This window comes from Homarus americanus, unplaced genomic scaffold (assembly GCF_018991925.1).
Source record: "Homarus americanus isolate GMGI-L3 unplaced genomic scaffold, GMGI_Hamer_2.0 scaffold29348, whole genome shotgun sequence".
NCBI lineage: Eukaryota > Metazoa > Arthropoda > Malacostraca > Decapoda > Nephropidae > Homarus > Homarus americanus.
The window spans coordinates 18529-42484 of NW_024753830.1; the positions used below are offsets into that span (position 1 = coordinate 18529).

Here is a 23956-nt window from a genome sequence, read left to right on the forward strand (position 1 = left end):
TGAGGCACATGACAGGAACAAGTTGCTCAATAAGTTTCATGTAAATTATCTCCTTAACATTGATTCCGGTGGTTTAAAATTTAACCACACAAGAACCACAATGTCTTACTCAGCAGACATGAATCTGCTCCTGAAGTGTTGATTAAATGTGTGTACTGTACTGTACTGTACTGTACTGTACTGTACTGTATACTAAAGCTTACTGTATGTATCCTTGAAGGAGTGTGGTCATAAGCTGATAATTTCCACTCTTTCCATTAAAATGACAAGCTTTCAAACAATAAACAATTACTGTATTTATTGTAAACTTGTAGACTAATCTATGCTACACACTACAAGAGAGAAAAATAATTATATGTAAAAAACAGATACAGTAATGTGAAAAAAAGTGTTTTTCTCTGGTATTCTGAAATATAACCTTGGCCAATACTTTTTACACTACAAGTTTACTAATATTTGCCTCGAGATTAGACTTCTTTCATTACAATACAAACAGCAGACTTCTGAAGGAAAATGTGCAACAAGAGTCTGTGGAATATTTTCTAACTACAGTAGAGGCCCTTGATACAGAACCACCTTCACTTCCATAGTGTATCATAATTACAGTGTTGGCCCTTCACTTCCATACTGTACATTATCACTACAGTATCTAGTAAACTGAGCTCTTATTTCTGTAAGTTAAACTTTGCATGACAAAAATAGCAATACATTTCTGGATCCCAGAATTTCTCACATACAGTACCTGCAAAAATATTATATCTGTAAAGAAATAGTTCTATACATGTAGAATTATCCTACACTTCTCTAAGCAACAAAAGTAGTCTACTTCTCCATAAACCCAACCAACAATCGTCAACATGCTTTTGACAACCTTCTTCATGCAGCCAACAAGCTTAACCTTATGTTCCAAAGTATTAATAATAATAAATACTTCACTCGTTGAAGCCTTTACCCACTATTAGCTAAGAGTGTCCACAGTGAAGGACAAACACTCTCTCTCCTAGCTGCCATTCAATAATTTTAGCAGCTGTAGTAGATGGGTTCTGCTGTGGCATTTCTCTTCTACAATAAGGTGTCAAATATCTGTCACTACACACAACCTAACATGACCCGTCAGTAGTACGTCCCTCCAGGAGTAATCTCGATGCTATTTCCTCCTGTCATTCCTCGAAGTCACCCCCAAACTCCATCAGCCTCCTAACTACCACCCTGTACCAGTGTGTCCCCCACCTTTACTTTCATACCATTATTGGTCTCCCCCGCCACATTCTCCTACAATGTACCTCTGAAATATGCTCTCTTTACCATCCTTCACCTCACAGTCTATGAACATGTCCACATAACACCTTTGTCTACTCTCTCCAATACTCCATTTTATATTTCTCCAATACAACTAAAAATTTGTCATTTGTCACTTGATCCACTGGTTATTTTCCTTCTGTAAACCCACACTGCTCTACCCATATTGCAAGACTCTAGACTAAAACATAATACAGTAGTGATATCCCCGTTAGCCAGAATATTTAGTGCAGAGCTCTTCTAGGGATCCTGATAACGAGACGACTTTTCAAACCCGGAAAAATTCTGGGTATTGAAAAAGGTTACTGAGTCTAAACTACACATCTTGCACACACAGACACTAGCCTACATCCCTGTATGGTTTCTGGTGCTGAAGAAAGTTTTCTGAGTCTAAGAGAGTCTAAACTACAGTCCGCATCTCATCATCAAATCTTGCACGAACAAACACTCTCCCATTACAATTCGACCACTGGTATGAGCAAAAATTTTTACAGCTTGTGAAAAAGTGTATAAATTTTTATTCACAGGATCTGTCCTAATTGCGTTTGAGAGATGAATTGGTACTATAATGACCCTAAATACATTATCTACAAGACCATTTTAGTAAAAGCCAAACAATATATTTCAACACGATAAAATGGTGGGGACTCATTTCTTTTATAAAAATAAATAAAAACATAGGATATGTTGATACCGGAGTCTATAAAATTAGTTCTCATTAAGTTAGAAACCACTTTTTACCAAAATAGTCCTGATTAGTTTATCTATGTTCAGTTAAATATAGTATATAAAAACCATAAATCTATTTGATACGGGCGTGAATGAAGCCGTGTGTTACAGGGAAGACAGTGGGATTTTCAGCTCTGCACTGGGGATTTTTTACGAGTCTTAACCCTCTATTAACATATATAAAAAGCTAAATATAAGACGGTTGCATTAGGTAGTGCTCACGAAATTAAAAAACGTAAAATATGAGATCCTACTGATCCTCTAAATAATTATTCTTCCCTGTCCTTTCTTACAAGGGAAACCACGGAAGTGCTGTTATTCCTTTGGCAGTAACATATGAGTGAGAGAAGCAATAGTCTGCTGGAGTAATCCCCCAGACTCCCGGTCCCCCATAGCGCCCCAACAGCTGGAATGATGAAATGGGCCGAATTTTCAGGAAAAATTCTCTCATTTCCGGATCTGTGAGAAATCTCTCGTCCTGGAACAACTGTGCCAATTATTCTGGCTAATGGGGGGGAGGAGGATACTGCAGTATGATAGATACTGGAGAGGATATTATATGATAAGTGTGTTATACTGGGGAGGAGGATATTACTGCAGTATGATAAAGTGTGTTATACTGGGGGAGGATATTGCAGTATGATAAAGGTATATTTATATGGGGGAGGATATTACTGCAGTATGATAAAATTATTATTTATGCTGGGGAGGATATTACTGCAGTATGATAAAGTGTGTTATACTGGGGGAGGATATTGCAGTATGATAAAATTGTGTTATACTGGGGGAGGATGTTACTGCGTATGATAAAAGTGTGACTATGCTGGAGGATATTGCTGCAGTATGATAAAGTGTTATGCTGGGGGGAGGATATTACTGCAGTATGATAAAGTGTGTTATGCTGGGGAGGAGGATATTGCAGTATGATAAAATTGTGTTATATGGGGAGGATGTGCAGTATGATAAAGTGTTATACTGGGAGGATATTGCAGTATGATAGAGTGTGTTATACCAGGGGAGGATATTACTGCAGTATGATAAAGAGTGTGTTATACTGGGGATAGCTGCGGTATGATAAAATTAATATTATACTGGGGGGAGGATATTGCAGTATGATGAGTGTGTTATACTGGGGAGGATATTACTGCAGTATGATAAAATTAATGTTGCTGGGGAGGATATTACTGCAGTATGATAAAGTATGTTATGCTGGGGGGAGGATGTTCTGGTATGATAAAGTGTATTTATGCTGGGGAGATATTACTGCAGTATGATAAAGTGTGTTATACTGAGGAGATGTGCAGTATGATAAAGTGTGTTATGCTGGGGGAGGATATTACTGTGTTATGATAAAGTGTGTTATACTGGGGAGATATTACTGCGTATGATAAAGTGTATTTATACTGGGGGATATTACTGCAGTATGATAAGTGTGTTATACTGGGGAGGATATTGCTGCAGTATGATAAAGTGTGTTATGCTGGAGAGGAGGATATTACTGCAGTATGATAAGTGTGTGTTATACTTGGGAGGATATTACTGCAGTATGATAAGGTATGGCTATACTGGGAGATATTACTGCAGTATGATAAAATTGTATTTATATGCACAGGGGGAGGATGTACTGCAGTATGATAAAGTGTATTTATACTGGGAGGATATTGCAGTGTGATAAAGTGTATTTATACTGGGGGAGGATATTGCAGTATGATAAAGTGTGTTATACTGGGGGGAGGATGTACGTGTGATGCAGTGTGTTGTATGCTGGGGAGGATATTACTGCGGTATGATGAAATTGTTGTTATGCTACAGGGGGGAGGATGTGCAATTGTGATAGGGTGTGTGTTATACTGGGGAGGATGTGCAGTATGATAGAAGTGTGTTATACTGGGGGGAGGATATTGCACGGTACTGTTAAAGTGTGTTATACTGGGGAGGATATTACTGCAGTATGATAAAATTGTGTTATACTGGGAGGATGTTACTGCAGTATGATAAAATTGTGTTATACTGGGGAGGATATTACTGATGTATTAAAGTGTGTGTTATACAGGGGGAGGATGTTGCAGTATGATAAAGTGTGTTATGCTGGGGAGGATATTGCAGTATGATAAAATTGTGTTATACTGGGGAGGATATTACTGCAGTATGATAAAGTGTTATACTGGGGGGATATTGCTGGTAGCAAGTAAGTGTGTTATACTGGGGGAGGATGTACTGCAGTATGATAAAGTGTGTTATGCTGGGGAGGATGTTTTATGATTATGATAAAGAAGTGTTATACTGGGGAGGATATTACTGCGAGTATGATAAAGTGTGTTATGCTGGGGAGGATATTGCAGTATGATAAAGAGTGTGTTATACTGGGGGAGGATATTACTGCGGTATGATGAGTGTGTTATGGGGGATGTACTGCAGTGTGATGGGGTGTTGTTTATGCTGGGGAGGATATTACTGCAGTATGATAAGAATGTGTTATACTGGGGGAGGATATTGCGGTATGATGAAGTGTGTTATATGCTGGGGATATTGCTGCGGTATGATGAAGTGTGTTATACTGGGGAGGATATTGCGGTATGATAGAGTGTATTGTTATACTGGGGAGGATATTGCTGCAGTATGATAAAGTGTGTTATACTGGGGGAGGATATTACTGCAGTATGATAAGGTGTGTTATACTGGGGAGATGTTACTGCAGTGATAAAATTGTGTTATACTGGGGGAGAATGTGGGGTGTGTTATGCTGGGGGATGTGCAGTATGATAAAGTGTGTTATGCTGGGGATGTGCAGTGAGTAGGTGTGTTATACTGGGGAGAGATGTACTGACATGATAAAGTGTGTTATGCACAGGGGGGGAGGATATTACTGCAGTATGATGGTATGTATGTTGTACTGGGGGAGGATATTACTGCAGTATGATAAGTGTGTTATACTGGGGGGGAGGATATTGCTGCGGTATGATAGAGTGTGTTTATGCTGGGGAGGATGTTGCAGTATGATAAATTGTATACTGGGGGGATATTGCAGAGCATGATAAGAATTGTGTTATACTGGGGGAGGATATTAGGTAAAGTGTGTTATACTGGGGGAGGATATTACTGCGGTATGATGAAGAGTGTATTTATACTGGGGGATATTACTGCAGTATGATAAAGTGTGTTATACTGGGGGATATTACTGCAGTATTATGATAAAAGTGTGTTATGCTGGGGGAGGATATTACTGCAGTATGATAGTGTGTTATACTGGGGGAGGATATGCAGTATGATAAAGTGTATTTATACTGGGGGAGGATATTACTGCGGTATGATAAAGTGTGTTATACTGGGGGATATTACTGCAGTATGATAGTGTGTTATACTGGGGAGGATATTTATGGTATGATAAAGTGTGTTATACTGGGGGAGGATATTGCAGTATGATAAGTGTGTTATACTGGGGAGGATATTGCGGTATGATAGTGTGTTACTGGGGAGGATGTTATATGATGAAGTGTGTTATACTGGGAGGATATTGCGGTATGATAAAGTGTGTTATACTGGGGAGGATATTGCACGGTATGATAGTGTGTTATACTGGGGAGATATTACTGCAGTATGATAAAGTGTGTTATACCAGGGGGAGGATATTACTGCAGTGATGATTAATGTTATACTGGGGAGATATTGCGGTATGATAAGTGTGTTATACTGGGGAGGATATTGCAGTATGATAAAATTGTGTTTAACACAGGGGGAGATATTGCAGTATGATAAGTGTATTTATACTGGGGAGGATATTACTGCAGTATGATAAAGTGTGTCTGGGGAGGATATTGCAGTATGATAAAGTGTGTTATACTGGGGGGAGGATATTACTGCGTATGATGTTAAAATTGTGTTATGCAGGGGAGGATATTGCAGTATGATAAAGTGTGTTATACAGGGGGAGGATATTGCACAGTATGATAAGTGTGTTATGCTGGGGGAGGATATTGCTGCAGTATGATAAGTGTGTTATACTGGGAGGATATTGCGGTATGATAAAGAGTGTGTTATACTGGGAGGATATTGCTGCAGTATGATAAAGTGTGTTATGCTGGGGGAGGATGTGCGGTATGATGAGTGTGTTATACAGGAGGATATTACTGCAGTATGATAAAGTGTGTTATACTGGGGAGGATATTACTGCAGTATGATAAAGTGTATTTATACTGGGGGGAGGATATTATTGCTGCAGTATGATAAAAGTGTGTATTTATACAGGAGGATATTACTGCAGTATGATAAAGTGTGTTATACTGGGGGAGGATGTTACTGCAGTATGATAGAGTGTGTTATGCACAGGGAGGATATTACTGCAGTATGAGTAAAATTGTGTGTTATACTGGGGAGGATGTGTACTGCAGTACTGATAAAGAGTGTGTTATACTGGGGGGAGGGATATTGCAGTATGATAGTGTGTGTGTTATACTGGGGAGGATATTACTGCAGTATGATAAAAGTGTATTTATACTGGGGAGGATATTGCAGTATGACAGAGTGTGTTGTATACTGGGGGAGGATATTTTTGCAGTATGATAAGTGTGTTATACTGGGGAGGATATTACTGCGGTATGATAGAAGTGTGTTATTTATGCTGGGGAGGATATTACTGCGAGTATGATAAGGTGTATTTATACTGGGGGAGATCATTACTGCAGTATGATAAGAGTGTGTATATGAGGAGGATGTTACTGCAGTATGATAAAGTGTGTTATACTGGGGAGGATATTTGGTATGATAGAAATTATGTTGTATGCTGGGGAGGATATTACTGCAGTATGATGAAGTGTATTGTTATACTGGGAGGATATTGCTGCCGGTATGATAAAGTGTGTTATACTGGGGAGGATATTACTGCAGTATGATAAGTGTGTTATACTGGGGGAGGATATTACTGCAGTATGATGAGTGTGTGTTATACTGGGGGGAGGATATTACTGTGATTATGATAAAGTGTGTTATACTGGGGAGGATATTGCTGCAGTGCTTGATAAAGTGTGTTATACTGGGGGAGGATGTGCAGTATGATAAAGTTATGCTGAAGATATGCTGCAGTATGATAAGTGTATGTTATACTGGGGGAGGATATTGCTGCAGTATGATAAAATTGTGTTATACTGGGGGGAGGATATTGCACAGTATGATAAAGTGTGTTATACTGGGGAGAGGATATTGCAGTATGATAAAGTGTGTGATTATACTGGGGAGGATATTGCAGTATGATAAAGTGTGTTATACTGGGGAGGATATTACTGCAGTATGATAAAATTGTGTATACTGGGGAGGATATTACTGCAGTATGATAAAATTATTTATGTGGGGAGGAATATTGCCTGCAGCATGATAAAGTGTGTTATATATGGGGAGGATATTACTGCAGTATGATAAAGTGTGTTATACTGGGGGGAGGATATTACTGCAGTATGATAAAGTGTGTTATACTGGGGGGAGGATATTACTGCAGTATGATAAAGTGTGTTATACTGGGGGGAGGATATTACTGCAGTATGATAAAGTGTGTTATACTGGGGGGAGGATATTACTGCAGTATGATAAAGTGTTATACTGGGGGAGGGGGGGGGAGGTGCAGTATGATAGTGTGTTATACTGTTGAAGGGCAGGAATGTTTGGCTGCACTTACTAACCAACTGGAGGTGATACAAATAAAGACAACAATATCTGTGTAATAATGTAAGCATCCTGACCCAACCTTAAGGAGAAGATACAACAAAACACTTTCCATACCACTGAGGAGTAACTAAAACACCAACTCTGCAAACTGGTGTTAGTACCGTAATGTTCAAGCTGCCTTATAAATACTAATTGGCCATATCATAACAGTAAGCACTGTCATCCCTCACTCACAGAAGGAGAGTGATGCACTAAACATAGGTTCTTCTTAAGTTTGTACAGCTCTCAAGTGACTAGATGTAATAAGCTTGCACAATAGTTTCATCATGACTTGCATCCATGCAGTACTATGCAGAGAACCATAAACTTTTCACTGCTTGTTTTTTAAGTTAAAAGTAATAATCTTCCAACCTTAACATCATACATCCCTATAAAAGTGTAATTAACTACAACAATCCAAGGAGCAAACATGTGGTAACTGTTGTAAGATCATCAACACCAGGGACCAGGGTGGTGTATTTCCTGCTGCCAACATTAAAATTTCTGCATCATTACAAAACTTTTGTACTGCAATTAAAAAAACTGGGCACAGTAAACAGCTCCTGGATCCATTTCCACAACATGCATGTCAAATAAACTACTTCTTTATTTGGAGTGCACTGTTTGGCTTACCAGTACTGCACTGCACTGTAAGTCAGAGTGATGAGGCCCACATTATTAATAGATGCCGAGTGAATACTGCACTGTACTAACCAAAGTAGAGGAAAGTGTATAAAATATATACATCAGTTTCTCTTTTTGGTCTAATCATAATTGTGGTGATCACTGCAGCTTCTTTATTACATTACAAAGATAAAAAGTATGTATTTGAATGAAGTTGCAGAACACAACAAATACCGTAACTCTATGTATGGGTAAGTTGTACTGAGGTGAATACCCATGTTTTGTACAGAGGCAGTGACTATGTAGCTGACACTTCAATAAAAAATCTACCAAACCGAGAAGTCTAGTTCTCGTATCCAGCCTGAAATACTTTCTGTTGAGGTTTCCAAAAGACTGTTACCATCTTCCTCCACTGGAAAATCATCTAAAACTGGATCTGAAAATCCTGAAACATGTGACTCCATTTAGTACTACTGAATGCTCATTGAACCACTTAAAAGTAAACAAACACTACCCATGTCAAAGCGTGCATAATCTTCAGAATGTGAGCAAACTCTTCCCCAACAGTAACAGTGGCCTAGTCTAGCCTTACACTTCTCCTCCAACCAAATGGGACAACCCAAGTGAAACAGCACCACCTAACCTTACCTCCTACTCTTTTTAGCAGAGGGACCACCGTTGGCAGAGAACTTTGCTGCCCGTTTTCCCCTAAAGACAAACTTAACTCTCATCGTACCAGAATCTTTTGAAGAAGTTTTAGGACAAGACTTTATAGAGGCTTTGGCCTTGGCTTTAAAGGCGGCCTTTCTTCGACTCTTACCCTCAGTTTTGCTGGCCACTTTCCTCTTCCTCGTCGTCTCACTTTTTGGAGTTTTTGGTGACTTGGGAGTTTTTTGGGCCTTGGGAACCTTTGCAGACTTTGTGGTCTTGGGCGACGCAGTCTTTGGTGTGGTTGTACCAGATCTCGCTATTCGAACTCCAGTTGTGGACGTTCTTTGAGAAAAGAATATCAACGACATGTCCACTTCCAAGTTATTTCTTTCACAGTGTGTACGCACCTCATTCCTTGACCGTAGTTTCTTTCCAATGGGACTGTAAGAAAAAGATAAAAGCATTACTTATGGCTGATTTAATCAGTGAACAGATTCATGGTTTATTAAACATCTTAAGCTACACTATTGTAAGCTTTAGTTTGTGTAATAGTTAAAATCATTTTATCAAACAAGCAAGTCAATATGAGGAAAATTCTAGCCCTTGCAACTGAACATTATTTGGTGGAATAAGTGAAAGATTACAGAGCGCTATACATTTAAGCAGTAGTGTACCAAGGCTGCTGTAAGTATTAGAGCAGCACAGAGGAACAAGAACACTGTCACCTTCCACCTGCTACATAACATGACTATGGTTCACTTATGGGTGACAGCCACTATTGTCCTTCCATAAAAACAACACATATATAAGTTCTGCTCAACAGGACTAACAATTGTACTGTACAGGGGCCGAACACCTCATCAGTAGCAGAGGTACAGTACCGTAACTTACACACTTCTTACAGTCCCATAAATTTCCCATACTCAAAATTTACTTAAGGGGTCCAGAAGCAGTCCGTAACTTTGGTGTTTACCCTGTACTGTATATTCAGTTCTCTTGTCTGAAGGTAGATGGCATTGCAAAACCTTATTGACCAATCGTCGCTCAGTTAACAAAATCATCAACCAATCACAAGAGAAGGAGAAATCAGCTGAGATCGACGCACGTGATAGTTGCTAGACGTACGTACTTAAACATCATTAGTGGAGATGGAATTATGTTTGAGTAATACTTGAGGATAATGGTTGACCAATGACCAAAATATATACAGTGATCCCTCGGTTAACGAATTACCTTCCATAAGATTCTTCACTTCGGTTAACGAGCAAACCCTCGGTTAACGAATTCCTTACAAATTTTTCCCAACATGTTTTCGCCTGCATTTGGCTGCCCACCAGCTGTAGTATTAGTCTGCCAATACAGTAATCAGTTCTAGGGCTTAAATTCCTTACAATTTTAGTAAATATCAAGAAGGTTGTACTATTCAATAATTTTAAAAGTTTTATATTAAATTTTTTAGTCATTTTAACAATTATTGAACATAATTGAAGCATAGAAAGCTGATTTTTTGTGTGCCAAACAGCCACTCAACACACCAAGCTTGGCGTCAGTTTGTTTACCAACTCAGAGGAAGGAACATCTTGTTTGAGACTCTTCAATATAAACGCTTTTTTCTGTGTTTCCAGTCAAATTATTGGTCATTTTGAAATATATTTTACATATTGACAATATGTAATGCAGTGCAGTGTTGATTTAAAGAAAATAATCTTGAATTACACCACGTGAACTAAAATTTTATGGGTGATATGGCAGCATGGGGTGACTTCTCTTCCATCCCAATGCCTTGTCTTCTCCCTTCTCCTCCACCCCCATTCTAATTCCCATCATCATCATCATCAACCATGAGCCTTCTACATACACACCTCAAAGTAAGTGTACTTTACTGCATTTATTTTTAGATTGTATGTACCGTAGTTTTTGGCTTAGAAGACACTGCATCGTGGAAGACGCACCCTGATTTTGGAAATGAAATTCTATTTTTTTTTTTTTTTCAGGTATTAGCCCACCTGGGCACAGGTCACTGACCCACATTGGGGCCTAGGGGGAGAAAATGTAATAATAGTAGTAATAATGATAATAATAATAATAATAATAATAATAATAATAATAATAATAATAATAATAATAATAAATACAAAAATGAAAAAAAAATCATGAGTGAGAAACAATATATGTATGTTGTGTTGTCAAAGTAAGAGAAACAATTGAGACCCTGCAATTGTGCATAAATGTGGCAGAAAGTCAGATCAGCAACTTGGGACTTGGTCACAATTTTCGTGATGCCATATGGCAGCAGGGTCTACCAATATCTTCCCAGGCATTAGTACCCGGTACCTCCCTACTACCGACACCAGTGAAACCGTTGCTTGATAATTATACAGCCCTTTTGGCACAACTACACACACCTCTTTGAATATCATCACTTAGAACTGATTATCAGTCGTCATTTTCATCAATTAAAAAAAAATCTGTTTAAGAAGGTGAAATCTTTAATACAGCACTCATTTTATACACCTAGTCCCCTCCACGTCTAGCGGGCTGTAGTGTTTACATTCTTTCTCTTGTTTTTGTCGGTATGACAACGACGGGAAATATTTTCCAACAGTAGAAGGTAAGCAAATGTAAACATGTATATCAAAGTCTATATAAAACAAAAAATATTTATTTAAAACAAAATAAAAGTAAAAAAAACTAGTTTTTTGCAAAACCAGGGACTGATTGGTTCTACATAATTATAAAACTGAAGAAAATAAGTCCTCCATTGTAGCTGTATTAAAATTAATGTAGAAAAATTAATATGGTTGTTTTAAGTAATGTTATTTAATGTTAATAAATGGAACAATGGAAGTAGCTAACAATTACGGGTAAAAAAAAAGTGAGATCGCGTACGTAAGTGAGCACATGTGTAAACATATCGTCATTACTCTACATAAGAATATGAAAGCAACACTTATTTACTGTTCATATATATTTTAATTAATGTTTCTGAATTAAAAAAAAATTCTACCCACCAGTGGTGGTAAAGTTGAAAACATAAGGACAGCCAATGTTGTTGTGTGTGTGTTTTGACTTGGATGACGAAGGTGCATTTAAATTTGGAAGATTTTAATTTTGTGGGGTTTTTACAGTCTAAATGGGTATCCAAATATGAAAGTCTACTGTAAATAGGTGTCCAAATATGAGAGCCTACATACAGTAGAAGTCCAAAAATCCGAACTGCTCGGGGATTGGGTCGGTGCGGATTTTCTGGATTCTCAGGCAGTACTTTTAAAATTCAAATTTAAGGAGGAATAAAGAAGAGATGAACAGGTACATTTTGATAGTTTATTCATTAGCAAATATAGCATGCTTCATTTATCAAAACGAGCAGTTTTAAAGATAAAGCTGTGAATTCTAAAATTTTATTCTTTGCCTTTTTTATATCATAAATTGTAGACTTTCCAATGTCGTATGTTTCCATTAGAACAGTATTGCTCACACCACGTTCTAGTTTCTTACTTATTTCAAGTTTGTCACTCAATTTCAACGTGTTCTTTTTTCTCTTCACACAACAAAGTTTATCTACTTTAGGAGCCATTATTATGGGCTTGTACAGTACTCTGTAAATGGAAAGAGTAGGACTCAAAATTACATACGTTGTCACAGTTTGATTGCTCGTTTTAAAGTGGTGACCGCGTGGCCGCTTGTTGTCGCTGTGCAGCTGTGGCGCTCACGCATGCACACATACACACAGAAGCCAGCTACAAAAAAAAAAAAAAAATAGAGTTTGAGTTTTCGAAAAGTCCAGATTCTCGGGTGGTCCGGATTTCTGGCATCCGGATTTTTGGACTTTTACTGTATAAAGAAACAAACATTCCTGCGCTTTGAGACCAGCAGACAACCTTTAGCAATTCCTCAATAGATGGCGCTGCCGCACCACTGCCATTAGTAAACAAACACCACAGCAGCAAGGGTTTATTTTTATTTTTTCACAATATATCAACAATATGAGTTAAATCAATAGTTTTATAGTACTGTATAGAGAATACTTGTAATTGTAAAGTACTGTAATGAGGTAACAATCTTTGTAAGGCGCTGATTTCAAAAACCTCTGCTACAACTCATCGACTAGTGTCCTGGAAGACACATGGTAATTTTCGAGGTATATTTATGTCATAAAAAGTGCGTCTTTTAAGCCGAAAAATACGGTAATTTTCGGTGAGCTAGAACCAATTACCCCAAAACCCATTGAAACAATGGTTTCAGTTAACGAATTTTTCGGTTAACAAGCAACCTTCTGGAACGAATTGTGCTCGTTAACCGAGGGACCATTGTGTGTGTGTGTGTGTGTGTGTGTGTGTGTGTGTGTGTGTGTGTGTGTGTGTGTGTGTGTGCACACGTGCGTATATATACAATATATATATACCGTAAACCCTCGCTTTACGCGGTTTCACTTTACGCGTTTCCACGTTTACGCAGTACCCTGCCGAACACGGAATGCTCACTTTACGAGGTGTGTGTACCCTTTTACGCGGCGAGCGGCTGGCGGTCCTCTTGCGCCGCGCCATTTTTGTAAAAGCTCCCTTCCAAGACCTTCGTTGTGAAGAATGCCAGCAAGTGTCGGGGCCGGAAGTTGCAGAAGGAGTGCATCACCGTCCTGTTTACCACCAATGCCTCCAGTACCTGTAAGCTCAAGTTATCGGTGATCCACACAGCACGCAAGCCGCACGCCTACAAGAGCATGGACATGACCAAGCTAAATGTCCACTGGCTGACCGCACGTAAGGCGTGGATGTTCTCTACTCTGTCCCTCTCCTGGTTTGATGACTGTTTCGTTCCCGATGTGAAGAAATTCTGTGAGCGACAGAATGTGCCATTCAAGATTTTGTTGCTGCTTGACAACGCACCAGGACACTCGCCCCTACTGTTAGATCATCACCCCAACATAAAAGTGGTCTTCCTTCCTCCCAACACTACGTCTATAATACAGCCCATGGACCAAGAATTGATCTGTAATGTGAAAGCTGCATTCTCTGCCAAGAAATTTAAGCTCCTGAACGACCACACCAACACCAAGGAAGAGTTGCATAACCTGAGTGACACCAATAGCAAGAGCGAAGACGATGAGGAACAACAGTTGGCAGAGCAAGAAGTACTTGTGAAACAATTTTGGAGAACATTCAACGTCAAGAAAGCTGTGGACTTCTTGGTGGAGGCATGGGATCAGCTGTCTGTAGCAACTGTTCGTCACGTATGGAGACGTGTTGCAAGGTATTCCGGGTGGGAGGCAGAGTAAATCTGTGACTGGTGAGGTTCAGACTGTTGCAGTAGCAGTGGACCTTGCCAGAGAAGCTGCACAGAGTGTTACAGCTGCAGGCTTCTCCGAGACCACCAACGACGACATCCTGGAGGTGATAAGGGATCCTAATGTGACTACCGACGTGATGCTACATGATGATGACGTCAGTGAAGAGGCAGGTGGTGCATCATCCCAAGAAGAACACAAGTTATCCCATAGTAATGTAAGGGGTGCCATCTAGTGTATTGAGAAAGTCAAGCTCCTCCTCTCCGACGTCCCTGACGATAACCGGTATGATATCTTCACTACCCAGCTGTTGCAGACTATGGAGCCCTACATCAAGGTGTATCACGACAACATAAACACCAGCCGTCAGCAAAGCATAACCGAGTTCTTCGCCCGAAACCTACCACAGCCAGCCCAAGCCAGTGATAGTGACAGAGACAGAGACAGTGATGATGACTTTGAGGGATTTGTCAGGGAGGCACTAGTAAGTGTGGATGACAGTGATGAAGACTCACCTGAGGGCCAGTAGTCTACCCTCTGCCTCGGAACCAGCCTCCATTCCCCTACGCCGACCCATCTCTTCTACTAACGTAAGTATTAACCCTAACCTTGTTTTTTCTAACCTAACCTACAGTATATTACAGTCGACCCTCGTTAATTCGGACTAACAGGGGGGGGAGGATGTCCGTTTTAGCCGATTGTCCGAATTAACCGATTTAGGGGTTAATATCGCATTATATTTCAAAGTCAATGTTTTCATCACGATTTTATCCCACTTTCCACTGTAATACGTAAGTAATTTCAACAAAAATATTACATTTCCGTGAATGTATTATATCAAGCACAGTATGAATAGAGTATCATTGTAATATAACAGTATTTTAACCGAAAACTAGTAAAAAAAACGAATAACATCTCTTGAACATCGAAAGCTTAGGTAAAGTCTTTTGTTTTCGTCATGTATTTTATCCTATTTTACATTGAAATACATCACGTTTCAGCAAAACTACTATTTATTTCCGCGCGGTTTAGGTAAAATATACGTGCGATGTAATAGTTTTTTAACTGAAAACGATTCGAAAAACACGTGTACCGTCTAGCTGATACGCAACAGCTGGTGGTGCGTCATGCGTCGTTGTAAACAATAGGAGGTTGAAGTAGATTACCGGGTATTATATTAAGTGTGAAATGTCGAAAAGGTTTTTATTACCGGTATTTTTTGTAGATCAATGAGAACTGTTATACCGTATATGATATGATAAGTTAGCCTGAGCTAAGAACTTCAACATAGACTACTGAAAGCGCATTGTAAGGTAATTTAGCCTATTGTAAGTTGGTGAGCTTCATTTGCTGAAGGAACTGCACAACTTTTCATTACTAATTGGTACATATTTTACGTTTCCATTGTTTACTGGCAGTAAATGGTAAATATTTTTCATGTCTGAAGCAAAAAGTTGCATCCCCCCCCCACACACTAGTGGTGGAGATGTTACATTTAACCAAAAAGACGCTGGTGTTTTATCCCAGCAGTGGGTGGACCAGCATTTTGGCTTAAGGTCTGCGTAGGTAATATTCCTACAAATCTAAAAAAAAAGAAAAGAAAAAAAGTTCATTCAGATTTTGTCCGAATTATCCGAAATCCGGATTAAAGGGGTCCGAATTAGCAGTGCGACTGTATTCTCTTATTGATTGTTCCCTTCTATATTATGTGTGTGGAATACCCATCATAAAGTTAAGATGTTATTTTTTACTAAAACTTCGTAATGTGTCAGGAAAAAAAGTGGAGTTTGGGGGTTGGCCGGTCTCTTATTTCAATTAAACCCATATGTTATATTTGTTCACTTTCTGTGAACGCCGTGGGTTCCAATTGACGCGTAAAAGTGAGGTTATATATATATATATATATATATATATATATATATATATATATATATATATATATATATATATATATATATATATATATATATATATATATATATATATATACATACATACATACATATATACATGCATACATGTATACATACATACATACATATATGCATACATATATACATACATGCATACATACATACATACATACATACATACATACCTACATACATACATACATACATGCATACATATATTCATACATACATACATATATACATACATACATATATACATACATGCATGCATTCATACATGCATACATACATGCATACATATAACATACATGCATACATACATACATACATACATATATACATACATGCATACATACATACATACATACATACTGTCATGGGTTCGCGTTGGGCCTCACGCTAGCCATCCCAAATGTTTGTTTGCGGTAGAATAAGGTAACTGACCAGCCATGACTGGGACATGTAGGGGGGTGGGGAGCGAGCCAGTGAGACAAATGATTTTGATGGATTTTAATGAAAATATTCAGAAATATGGTATCGTAGTATTTATTCAAGTAAATTAGGATAGAATATTTTTGTAGTACAACAGTAGTGACGATGTGGAGGAGGAGGAGGGATAGAGTGGGGAGGAGTGGTGACGCTGGAGGTGGGAGCAGGGAAGAGTGGAGATGCCAGCCAGTACATTACGGGTGTACAGTTTTAATTGTTTTTATAGCTCTTTTTGCATTTTAATATTAAATACTGTACATTACGTTTCAACAAAACTACTATTTATTTCTGAGAATATAGAAATGTAATATTTTTGCTGAAATGACGTACGTATTACAGTGGAAAGTGGGATAAAATTATGACAAAAGCAATGACTTTCGCTTTCTTTCGTTCAAAAGATGTTTCCGTAATCGCTTTTCGATGTTTTCAGTTGTGGGATTATGAGGCTAATGATAAGATAGAATATTATTGTAATACAGTATTACCCCGCCTAACGCGGTTTCACTTAACACGTTTTATCATATACGCGGTGCCTCGCCAGAGCTGAACTTTCACTTAACACGGATTTTTTCCACATATACGCGGTGAGTGTCGGCTCGAGAGCAGCTATTTTGAATTTTGCCCCCACCCGCCACCCTGCCTGACTGCCTGTTTTAGCTCATAAATTCATACAAATTACCCGTAGAATATAATTTACATTGCTGGAATTCTTATAATTTGGTGATCATTTTGAATATAAACATCATATTTTTGCATTAGACATACAAATTTTAGATAAAAAATTTTCTCAAATTAACTATGTTATCTTTTGTGCAAAATATATGACATTTATATTCAAAATATTCCTGGTCTTACAAGGAATCCAGCAATGTCAATTATATTATCCTAACTTTAGTTTGAGGTATTATTTATTAAAATTTAGTGGTTATCCCACACATCTCCTTGGGACAGTTGGTGGGGGGTGGGGGGGGAGGGAGGGACCGACCGACCATCTGTTACCCCGTGAAGAATTATTTTTTTTTTTATCAACTGAAGATATTTGTTTTAGCTCATAAAATTCATACAAATTACCCGGTCTGAATATAATTTACATTGCTGGAATTCTTATAATTTGATGATCATTTTGAATATAAACATCATATATTTTGCATTAGACATACAAATTTTAGATAAAAATTTTTCTCAGAGTAACTATGTTATCTTTTGTGCAAAATATATGACATTTATATTCAAAATATTCCTAGTCTTACAAGGAATCCAGCAATGTCAATTATATTATCCTAACTTTAATCTGAGGTATTATTTAATACTAAATGTTAAAAACCCTGGAAGGGAGGATTGGTGGGGGGTGGGGGGGAGGATTCGTGGGGGGTGGGGGGGAGGCAAGGTGGGGTACTTTGATTGACAGATAGTGTCGTGAAGATTATTTTTTTTTTTATTAACTGAAGATATTTGTTTTAGCTCATAAAATTCATACAAATTACCCGGTCAGAATTTAATTTACATTGCTGGAATTCTTATGATTTGGTGATCATTTTGAATATAAACATCATATATTTTGCATTAGACATACAAATTTTAGATAAAATTTTTTCTCTGGGTAACTATGTTATCTTTTGTGCAAAATATATGACATTTATATTCAAAATATTCCTGGTCTTACAAGGAATCCAGCAATGTCAATTGTATTATCCTAACTTTAGTTTGAGGTATTATTTATTAAAATTTAGTGGTTTTCCCCCAAAAATTTCTCTGAGAGGGAAGAGCTGGCAGTGTAGTGTGAGAGGGGGAGGGAGTTGAGTCCATTATTTGAATGGACATTAACTTGGCGACTGTATTTCTCTATTTCTCTTAAGTATTAATTGTGTGCATGTACCATCATAAAATTAAGATGTTATTTTTACTACAACATAGGTATGTGCCTTCAAAAAGTGGAGTTTGGGGGTCGGGCCGGTTTCTATTGGAATTAATCCCATATGTTGTGTTGTTCACTTAACGCGGATTTCACTTAACACGGGACCCTCTGGGTTCAATTGACCGCGTTAAGTGGGGTACAACTGACAGTACAACAGTTTTTAACTGAAAACCATTCGAAAAGCGATTACGGTAAAATATTTGAACAACGAAGAAAGCAAAAGTCATTGTTTTCGTCATGATTTTATCCCACTTCCACTGTGTAATATGTCCGTCATTTCAGCAAAATATTACATTTCCATATTTATTTCTGAGAATATATTCATTCAGTCACAGTTAAGGTAAAATATACTTATGATGTAATATTTTAATGAAAATAAGGTATCAGTAGTTTTCTTTTTGTTTCAAATTTAATTAACAAAGATTGATGTTTCAAATGTAATGAACAAAAATTTATGTACAGTATCTATAAATAAACTTTAAAAATGAATATTTTATGTTTTACATCGCCCTGTGCTACCATACCATGCATTTGGCTACTTTGGTTTGCTATGATGACGAAGAGATCTGCCCTAGCAACTGGTGGTGCGTTGGTGCATCGTTCCGTTGTTTACTGGTAGTTACTGGTAAATATTTTTCAACCTAACGAAATTATTACCAGTTTAGAGGTCGGCCCCTAATTTTTTGCCAAATAATTTGGTCTTAAAACCCGAACTACACACAGGTATATACTCTGTAATAAGGACATATGGGGGGCAGCAAAATACACGATTTTAACATTCATTGGTATCTCTGTTACCTAACCCCAGTATGTTGAGGGCCGACTGTGTGTATATATATATATATATATATATACAGGTACCCCACTAACGGGTCAATTGAACAGAGGGTCCTGCTAAGGAAACCACGCGTAAGTGAATAACAGAACATATGGATTAATTCAATAGAACCCAGCCCGACCCCCAAACTCCACTTTTGACACAATAACTATGTTAGTGTATAACATCTTAATTTTATGATGGTACATGCACACAATTAATACTTAAGAGAAATACAGTCGAAGTTAATGTCCATTCAAATAATGGACTCAACTCCCTCCCCCTCACACTACAGTACACAGCCAGCTAACAGATGGTCGGTCAGTCCTTCCTCCCCCACCCCCACCAACCGTCCCAAGGAGATGTGTGGGATAACCTCAAATCAAAGTTAGAAAAAGGATTCTTTATTTTGAATAATGTTAAAAGATAACATACTACTTCAGATAAACATTTTATCTAAAAATTGTATGTTTAATGCAAAAATATGTTGTTTATATTAAAATGATCACAAATTATAAGAATTCCAGCAATGGGCATGATATTGGCGATTTTATGAGCCAAAAACAAATATCTACAGTTAATAAAAAAAAATATATTCTTCAACACTATCTGTCAATCAAAGTACCCCACCTTCCCTCTTCCAACCCATGGGTCAGTCCCAACCCTCCCACCCCCATCCTCCATTCAAGAGTTTTAACATTTAGTATTAAATAATACTAGATTAAAGTTAGGATAATATAATTGACATTGCTGGATTCCTTGTAAGACCAGGTTGAATATAATATATTTGGACAAAAGATAACATACTTACTCAGATTAAACATTTTATCTAAAAATTGTATGTTTAATGCAAAAATATGTTGTTTATATTCAAATGATCACCAAATTATAAGAATTCCAGCAATGTAAATTATATTCTGACCGGTAATTTGTATGAATTTTATGAGCTAAAACAAATATCTTCAGTTAAAAAATAATTCTTCACCAGGTAACAGATGGTCGGTCGGTTGGTCCCTCCCACCCCCACCAACCGTCCCAAGGAGATGTGGGATAACCACTAATTTTAATAAATATTTTAATATAAATGTCATATTAAAATCATGTTTAATGCAAAAATATGTTGTTTATTCTGTTAATAAACTATATTCTGGCTGGGTAATTTGTATGAATTTTATGAGCTAAAACAGGCAGTCAGGCAGGGTGGCTGGTGGGGGGTGGTGCGAATCTAAAAATAGCTCTCAGAGCGGACACTCACCGGACTCACTGCGTTGCTGATGAAAAATGCCGCGTTAAGTGAAAGTTCAGCTTTGGCAAGGCACCGCGTATATGCGAAAACGCGTTAAGTGAAAGCGCGTTAAGCGGGGTAATACTGTATATATATATATATATATATATATATATATATATATATATATATATATATATATATATATATTATATATATATATATATATACACATACATATATATATATATATATATATATATATATATATATATATATATATATATATATATATATATATATATATATATATATATATATATATATATATATATACACAGTAATACCCCGCTTAACACGGTTTCGCCAGAGCTGAACTTTCACTTAACGCGGGTTTTTTCCACGTATACGCGCAGAGTGTCCGGCTCGAGAGCTATTTTTAGATTCCCGCCACCCTGCCTGACTGCCTGCCTGCCTGTTTTAGCTCATAAAATTCATACAAATTACCCAGCCAGAATATAATTTACATTGCTGGAATTCTTATAATTTGATGATCATTGTGAATATAAACATCACAGATTTTGCATTAGACATACAAATTTTAGATGTAATGTTTACTCTGAGTAAATATGTTATCTTTTGTGGAAAATATATGACGTGTATATTCAAAATATTCCTGGTCTTGCAAGGAATCCAGCAATGTCAATTATATTATCCTAACTTTAGTTTGAGGTATTATTTATTACTAAAAAGGTAAATATTCTGGTTTTCCCACACATCTGGTAGGGACGGTTGGTGGGGGGTGGGGGGGAGGGAGGGACCGACTGGCCATCTGTTACCGTGTGAAGAATATTTTTTTTTTTTATTAACTGAAGATATTTGTTTTAGCTCATAAAATTCATACAAATTACCCAGCCAGAATTTAATTTACATTGCTGGAATTCTTATAATTTGATGATCATTTTGAATATAAACATCACAGATTTTGCATTAGACATACAAATTTTAGATGTAATGTTTACTCTGAGTAAATATGTTATCTTTTGTGCAAAATATATGACGTGTATATTCAAAATATTCCTGGTCTTGCAAGGAATCCAGCAATGTCAATTATATTATCCTAACTTTAGTCTGAGGTATTATTTATTACTAAAAATGTAAATATACTGTTATAACCCAATCATTTCTCTGGTAGGGAGGGAGGGACCCAGGGAGGGACCCAGGGAGCAGGTGGGAAGAGGGGGGGAGGTGGGGTATTTTGATTGACAGATAGTATTTGGGTAAGTATATTTTGTTTATTCATTGAAGATATTTGTTTTAGCTCATAAAATTCATACAAATTACCCGGCCAGAATATAATTTACATTGCTGGAATTCTTACAATTTGATGATCATTTTGAATATGAACATCATAGGTTTTGCATTAGACATACAAATTTTAGATCTAATGTAATGTTTACTCTGAGTAAATATGTTATCTTTTGTGCAAAATATATGACATTTATATTCAAAATATTCCTGGTCTTACAAGGAATCCAGCAATGTCAATTACATTATCCTAACTTTAGTTTGAGGTATTATTTATTACTATACCCTAAAATCTAGTGTTTTCCCCCAAACATTTCTCAGAGAGGGAAGAGCCAGCGAGTGTAAGAAGAGGGGGAGGGAGTTGAGTCCATCATTTGAATGGACATTAACTTGGCGACTGTATTTCTCTATTTCTCTTAAATATTAATTGTGTGCATGTACCATCATAAAATTAAGATGTTATTTTTACTAGAACATAGGTATTGTGTCGGCAAAAGTGGAGTTTGGGGGTCGGCCCGGTCTCTATTTCAATTAATCCCATATGTTATGTTGTTCACTTTACGCATTTCTCACTTTACGCGGGCCTCCGTGGGTCAATTGGTTTCAATTGACCGCGTAAAGTGAGGGTTCACTGTACATTTCTTTGTACATGAGTAAAAGTGTACCCCCCTGGTCAGCAAATGTTATTTGCGGATTTGGCGATTCACGGCCATTTTGAGAACCTAACCCCCGCAAATTTGAAAGGCATACTGTACATCAAAATCTGTCACTAAATACAATACAGGACAGTACAGTATATGTTTTGTGGCATACTAAGACATTGTCTGATGCTGTCAACATTTCTGCAATTATTCCAGAGCTTGCAGCTACAGTACTTTTCCATTCTTTATTTTGTCAATCACTTCAAATCATCTTCAACCTTTGATGGCAATGTAGTTGCAGTGTTGCATCTATGCTGCTGTGCTGTCAGGATGAGTAGCGACTTTGAAGCTTTGTTGGTTTGATGTCGGTGGCAGAAGTCACACAGCAGTTATGAGCGCGAGTGGAGGGAAAGCGTCCCCGCTGTATTTTTGCTCGGCATCGTACAGTACAGTATGTCTCAATAAGGTTTGGTTATTGTACATACAGTACCCTGGGTATTATCACTGTTGCACCTTTATGATAAGAGATTATTAAAATAAATTAATAAACTACTTACCTGAAGTAGTAGACATCAAACTTGCCAGCAGTAGCTCCAGTTGTGCGTTGAACTACTACTCTTGACCAGCCATCTGGGGTCGGTACCTCACCAGTATCTGGCATAACTGTCACAACAAGTGAAGCATTAGTCAGTACAGTACACACAAACATAAAGGTAACATGTGCAGTCCAAAACTTTCTGAAATCTGAGTCAATTTCATTATACAGTATTTATGGTAGATAATACACTGAATATATGATCATTTTTACTAGGGTAAGTACTGTATGTATGTGTAATGATTAAAGGCAAGACCCAGGCTGCTTAGCACCTCAGAGTCAGGCGCCATGCCGATGCTTACCTTTCTGAGTCTTTAGTGTACATCTTATCATATATTTCACCTGCAAAATGATTATGTTATATTTCATAAAACTACCTGCGGAATACAGTCATGAGCCGGTTAACGTCCAACCGAACAACGTCCGATCGCATATACGTCCGTGGCAAAAAAAAAAAAAAAACCACTTTCGTGACGCCTGCTGGACCACCACTCCACAACCCCCTGACGGAGACACGATGATCCTTCCCATACTGGCCAGATATTATGTGTTAAAGGAATATCCTCCCTTCCTTAGGCTTTAGTAAGCCCCTTTATCATATTTATTTATACAGTCATCCCTTGGTTATTGCGATTTTCGCTATCACGCCTCCATCAAAATCTGCACACCTGCCATTATAGCGTATCACGCATTTGCCTCCAGGTGTAATGTTAACCTACATCTATTGAGGATAAAATCTTTCACCTACAAATTGACAATAACACATTTGCTG

General features: G+C 37.6%; 1 protein-coding gene across 3 annotated transcripts; it reads right to left on the bottom strand.

Moving 5' to 3' along the window:
* Positions 1–23284, bottom strand: LOC121855600 (methyl-CpG-binding protein 2-like). 3 transcript variants are annotated; one of them, XM_042350649.1, is made up of 3 exons: positions 23147–23284; positions 9167–9438; positions 1–742 (listed from the first exon to the last, which is right to left on the bottom strand). In XM_042350649.1, exons 1-3 carry the CDS (start codon positions 23248–23250, stop codon positions 666–668), a joined length of 453 nt encoding a protein of 150 aa, XP_042206583.1. In that variant the 5' UTR covers positions 23251–23284; the 3' UTR covers positions 1–665. The 3 variants fall into 3 exon arrangements, with proteins under 3 accessions (XP_042206583.1, XP_042206582.1, XP_042206581.1); XM_042350648.1 differs by lacking the exon at positions 1–742 and adding an exon at positions 7482–8791; XM_042350647.1 differs by lacking the exon at positions 1–742 and having other exon boundaries at positions 7482–9438.
* Between the last annotated feature and the right edge of the window lie 672 nt (positions 23285–23956).

Excerpts from the sequence above, each read along its gene's own strand:
- LOC121855600 (XM_042350647.1), bottom strand. The coding sequence starts at position 23,250 with ATGCCAGATACTGGTGAGGTACCGACCCCAGATGGCTGGTCAAGAGTA. Across the intron at positions 9,439-23,146 it reads TTTGATGTCTACTACTTCAG|TCCCATTGGAAAGAAACTAC; the intron begins GTAAGTAGTTTA and ends TTTTTCTTACAG.